The sequence below is a fragment of the Anas acuta genome, chromosome 3, assembly GCF_963932015.1.
Source record: "Anas acuta chromosome 3, bAnaAcu1.1, whole genome shotgun sequence".
Taxonomy (NCBI): Eukaryota; Metazoa; Chordata; class Aves; order Anseriformes; family Anatidae; genus Anas; species Anas acuta.
Window position 1 is genome coordinate 41,401,289 of NC_088981.1, and position 6,000 is coordinate 41,407,288.

Consider the following 6,000-nt stretch of genomic DNA (forward strand, 5'->3'; position numbering starts at 1 on the left):
AACCACCTAGGTTGTAGCCCAGCCGAACGGTTCCAGTGAGGTAGGTTATGGCCCAGCTCTGCCATCTGACTCTGTGCCAAGGCTCCTAAATTCTCTTTGCTTCGGCATCTGAAAAATGGGGCTAATGGTACCAGCCTGCGGAAAGCAGGCCTGGGGATGTAAAACAGCATGGCTCAGCTATATCATGTAAATAGGCTGGATATTAAATCCTGCCTTACTGGATGCAATCCTTGCGAATTGAGCAAACAATCATATTTGTGAGCCACAGTGTGGGATTTATATTGCTCTATGCCTGCAACATTTCAATACTTGGAAGGGTTTCAGTGCTTCCGTCCCTTCCATACTACTTGTGTTGGGAAAAAAACAAGGGAAAAAAAAATACCAACAACCCCAACAACCTGGAAATGCCTCACACTTGTTTCTGTGTTGGTGGGTCTCAGCAGATTACCTGCCTTTAACCCATAGCAATAGCTAGACAAAATGCTGGCTTGTGTTAGTGTTTGGAGTTTCCTGGAAAGCCAAAAGCCAAGGCACTCGCATGACCGGGTGTTTGCCGCGTAAGCCTGGGTTAGAGCCAGTCCGCAAGCAGGTGTCTGGAGGGTTCACTGGCTGATAAGTTGATTTTATTTTTCATTCTGCGGCTATTTAAATATGCAAGCATAAGAAATACAGAATCGTTTTGTTGGCATGACATAAGGTGCTGATGTAAATGCTAAAAACAGCAGGGGGTATATGTACAGGAAGACTGAATTTGCCTAGGCCCATCAGAACAGTTCATCCACTTTATCCAACAGAGGCTTCATCGAGACACTTCACAGAATGGGGCAAGAGCTGTACGTGAATCTCATTTAAACCTCCAACAGCTTACCTTAAGTAGGGGTGCTCTTATCTTTTCAATCTGTGATGTACTGTAAAGATCAGTCTTGGATCTCAGTCAAACTGTCAGGCTTAAAAACTGTCTTGTATATGGAGTTACTGTCTTCCACTTGGCTGAATCCTCAAATTATCATTCCTTATATGCAGTTCTTAATTCACAATTCTGTGCTTTACTTTTGCAGCTAAGTTATACCAAGCCCTTTAAGGTGGATATTCGACATCCCCTACTTTAGTGTGGTTGTCAAAGGGGAGTGGAGTTAGAGCAATGCTGCTCATTCACTGGGCAGGTTAAAACGTACAGGGCAGAAGAGGTGAGAGCCTGTGCTCAGCGTACCTTTCTTGGTGTCTTTTCTCATTTTCCTCTCTTTTGACCCAGTGCAGAACCACTGGAGCAATTCTGACCAAAAGTCAGAACTATTGTGGTGGAAAAAATAGAAAGGTTCATAGGTTTAGCTGTTTCTCATGTCTGAGATTCTTGGATTCTTAAGTTGATACAACCCATAGTAACACGTATACACAGGATACTGTCAATAGCATGGACTTCATTAGGATACCACAGAAGACAGCACTTAAATATCTTACTTTTTCTTTTAAAGGCAGGAGAAAACACAGGAGTCAGTCTGTCCAGGCACACACTGCTTTAAGCCAAAGGCCCCCTGTTTCAAGTCACTCTGGACCAATTGTGGAAAGCCGCCAGCCTTTCATCCAAACATCTACATCTGCCCACGAAATTGCCCAAAGGCTTTCAAGTAGCCAGCTGTCACTCCACAACTCGGCAACATCTGTGTTTTCTCAGTCCCCTGCTGTTCCCGTTGCTGGCCAGCTGACTGTGCAGGACCGAGCTGCTGCACTGCTCAGGTCCAGCCTGGCCTCGTCCACCAGCTCAACTCTCAGCCTGCTGTTCGGCAAGAGAAGCTTTTCAAGTGCTCTGGTGATTTCTGGGCTCTCAGCTGCGGATGGAGGTAACACCAGTGACACCCAGTCATCCAGCAGCATGAACATCGCCATGGGTCCTTCTGCCAGGGCAGCGAGTCAGGCAACGCGGGTAAGGCTGAAGCCAGAGCAGCAGTACTGGCCGTGAGCTGCCGTGCTGCTCGCCTGTCAGGTCCTTGAACCACTGGTTTCTTAATTCTTTCCTAGTCTTTTTTTGCATTTTGGTATTTGTTTTGGATTTTGCATCACAATGAAGATGAGACTGTGTAGTATTTGTGTGTATATGGGTGATGTATTCATTGGTAATGGTAAGCTGGCCATTAAGAATGCACCTGAAATTGCAAACAGGGACAAAAAGTTGCTCTTCCTTTCCTTTTTACTTTTTCTGTCTCCTCCTTTGACCTGAAATTCAATCCAGAACCTTGGCACCTTATTACTGAAAGGGTTAGTCAAAGGAAGGCTGCAGGAAATATTTCCCAAAGGAAACTAAAAAGCCTTCAAGGAAACCGGCATGCACTATGAATCAGCATTATCTAAAGAAAAATAGTGCACACAAACAATTTCCAGCCTTCATCCCAGTAGGCTTCCAGTTCTGTTTCCTTCTTCCCTGGAAAATTCAGTGCACATACTAGTGCTACTGTTTCATTGTCTACTGAAATGTATTTAACTTTGGTTGCCATCTATGGCTTTCCTGTATTTTAAAACCTTTACACTACAGAGCAGTAATGGGAGAAGATGGATTAGAGATAAAGGGTGGCTGCAACTAGAGGCTGGCAACGTAATTAAGACTGTCTTTCACATCTGGCCTATCAAAATGGAAATCAAATTGGCAACAGGGGAAAATTGAGGATATGGAAAGTCCAAAACACTTTTCAGCTAATATCATTCCAAATTGTGTATAAATTCCCTAATTTTCAAAGAATTCTCCAACTCCCCGGTGAAAAAAGCTCCTTAGCCTTTGTGTATTTTGCTGTCAACCCAAAAATGCCCTTTATGGTACAGTTTATGAGGCTTTGCCATTAAACTCAACAGAATTTGACTGAACATTACTCATCTGGGTTCAATCCTGCTTTAGTACACTTTAGTACTCTAATAAGCTTTAACAATACGTACAGCTGAACATATCAGATGACAAGGTATAACGCCAACTTCCAACAGTTTACAGTCTAACTTGCAAGAATTCAGCCAGTTTGCAGTGGTGAGTACCAGAGGTGGGATTCACCTCGTCTGACTTTCAGCCATGTAAAATTTGGGTGTGAAGTCTCAGTAGACCATTGGTGTGGCCTCTGTACTCGGAGGAGAGGACGATCCAGTTCATCCTTAGAGCTGTCAGGAGGAAAGCTTCCTTTGGAAGACTCATCAGTCCCTGCCAACCATTGGCAGCCTGGATGATACACTTAGACTATGTCGCTATATGTAGGTGAGGTGAGCTCTGGCCAAAAAGTAACTGCTTGGAGTCCAGGTGCTTCTTTGATTGAAAGCACTGAGGAGGAAGCATTTTACTTAAACCTTAATACAGCACAGTTCTGGAAAGCTTTCATAGTTGGTGAGATCCTGCAGTGGGGTGACACAGTGCATAACATTTTCAGGTTCATAATTGCATTCCAGTTCTGCTGCAAAGGTGCCTTTGTAACTTGGATTTAAAATTTGGTGTATAAAAGCAACCCCAGACTAACCTATTTAACTTCTTAGAAGTTAGCCCTGCCTAAAGCAGGGGTTTGGATTGGATGACCTCCAGAAGTCCTTTTCAATCCAAAGTATTTTACAGCTCTCTATACATGTACATTTGTGGTACTAAACCTCTAGCTCCTCTAATTTTCTTTCCAAATTTATGCATTACAAGTACCTGTTCACTCTTCAGAAGTCCCTTGTGAATTATGCATGTTAAGAATCCCATGCAGTCTCACAGAATGACATTCCTAAATCAATTTTTAACTTTTTCACCTGTCACTTCAAAAAACAGCTGAAGTGTTACTTAGAATAATCTCCTCGACTCCTCCTTTCTTTCTCTCCAGCAGCTCACTGAGACCTGCGATGCAACGGAAGCTACAGAATCCAGACCTCGTCGAGAGCAAGGTCCGGCCCATGCCATCTTCATGAGCCAGACCCTGGAGTGCAGAAGGGCCAGCCAAGAAGACATGGCCCTGGAAGACACAGCTTCTCAGCAAAGCCTCTCTGAGGAGCAGTGAGGAGTACCGCTAGCGCAGGGGCCACACGCTTCTCAGAATTAAAGACAGAGTTAGGTCAGGGAGCTGCAGGTGGGTTTAAGTTCTTTCAAATGTAACAAGCAACCTCCAAATGTTTATTTTTCTAACTTCTAAGCAAGAATATACAGGGCACATGTTCTTCAGCTAAAGGCCTTGGCATGGGTGGGGTTGGAAGATGTCAGAAAACACGGTGCCACTTCATCTCAGGTTCTTGTAAATGCTAGAACAACAAACACAACCTGTTTGACATTCCTTCCCCTGCAGAGGTGTTGACACGCTTGTGGTGGGAAAAAGCAAGCATAACAGCTGGCATCACGAGTGAATACAATGGGAAATACTATTACAATTCAGTGAAAAGCACACAAGAAATCTTTCCTGCCATAGCTAGACAGCTGATTGCATGCAAATTAATTGGCACTTGATTATAATGTATAGCAAAGGACAACTTTGAACAGAAGCAATGAATGCATAAAAGGACAGTACAATACGTACTGTAACCGTAGAGCTAAATCTGATTATTTTTTTTCCCAACAGCAAATCTTTATTTTCCTTCAACATGTTATGCAGGTGCTAATTATGAATAGCGACATAGCATCACACAGACTGATACACTGCATGCAGCTATACTGAAACATTGTGTGAACAAACCTTGCTAAAAACATTAACAGAAGTCAAATGTGAGAAAAGAAACTAGCCAGTGCATGGAAAGCCTTCACAAAGCATATGGTGCACCTTATTTGCAAAGAAAGCAGCTTTGTATTAACAGCTGCTCTTAGGTATAATCTCATGCTCCTGTTTGGTTTACAGCAGTGTTTCTCAAATTCCAGGCAACAGCCCCATTGGGAGATGCAAAAGGGCCCGGGAGAGTTCTCCTCAAAGGCAGCAAAGTGCAAAGCAGACTGTAATTATTGTCTGCATTTGTAGTGGGCAGGGAGCAGCTAAATGCCTTTAATTGCTGGACACAACTCAGTGTCCATAAACACTTGTAGCCAGTAATTACAGAGCACTCTGATTTCCCTCCCCCAGAGAAACTGAGCTGCTGCCAATTTAATAGTTGCATAAAGACGGATGAGGCAAAAAGAGAAGTCATGCTTTCACAAAGTTTGAGAAACACTGATTTACAGGAATCCATGACTATTTTGGAAGCCAAAAGGCTACAACAACTCCTTACTGTACTATAATGCATAAACACACATGCGAGCGCGTTTTGTTTTATTGTTTGTTTGTTGTTTTTTTTTTAATTAAAAAATTTGCAGCTATCGGTGTCTTGCTATTCCTCTTTACTGTAAGTACCATAGATTGTTTCTAATTCTCCTCACCACAATGTGCAGCCAGGCTGGCTTGTCCCAATTAACAGGAAAGATTTAACAAGGGCTGCTGTAGCTAAGTCTTATTACCATTAGATGATGCACAGTTGCATTCTCAGCTTCCTACTGTGCCACACTAGAAATTATAAGTAGTAAAACTAAATAACACCTAGTGAAAAGAAAACCATCCAAGTCTGCTTTGTGTGGCTGCAATTTTGGGGTTTTCTTACATTGAATTATTTGCACTTGCTTTATGATGTTGAGAAATCTTTTGTTTTTCTTTCACTTCAGATCTTGACAAGTTGATTATTTATAATGCTCAGCATAATCTAGGCAAAATTCTACTCACGTTTACAAGGGGAAAAACAGACTATTAATGTAAAGTCCTAAGTCTTCCCAGTGGCAGTAGCTGCCGCTTGTCAGGATCCTAAGAGAGAAGCCTGCTGGGTGCTCACTCAGCCAGCCCAGAACCTTTCTGGTTCTGAAACCTGAGAGCAGAGATGCTCCCATCGCTGGTGGGATGAACTCACCCTTGGAGGAGATCACCTGAGCCGCAAGAGCAGCCAGTACACACGGTTCTTCCACGGAAATTGCAGAAGGGATGAAGAGACAGAGCCCCCCCAGGTAACAGCAGCACTGCTGAAAAGAAACACCAGGCATGATTTTCTGCACGCTGC

General features: G+C 43.2%; 1 protein-coding gene across 1 annotated transcript in view; it reads left to right on the forward strand.

Annotated features, from left to right (window-relative positions):
* The window catches only part of PCNX2 (pecanex 2), a 151,908-nt gene extending 146,633 nt beyond the window's left edge, over nucleotides 1-5,275 (forward strand). The window contains exons 33-34 of the mRNA XM_068676779.1: nucleotides 1,473-1,921; nucleotides 3,825-5,275. Coding sequence (XP_068532880.1) covers nucleotides 1,473-1,921; nucleotides 3,825-3,998 — 623 coding nt within the window. The 3' untranslated portion in view covers nucleotides 3,999-5,275. The remainder of the gene's footprint in view (nucleotides 1-1,472; nucleotides 1,922-3,824) is intronic.
* Nucleotides 5,276-6,000: the final 725 nt, after the last annotated feature.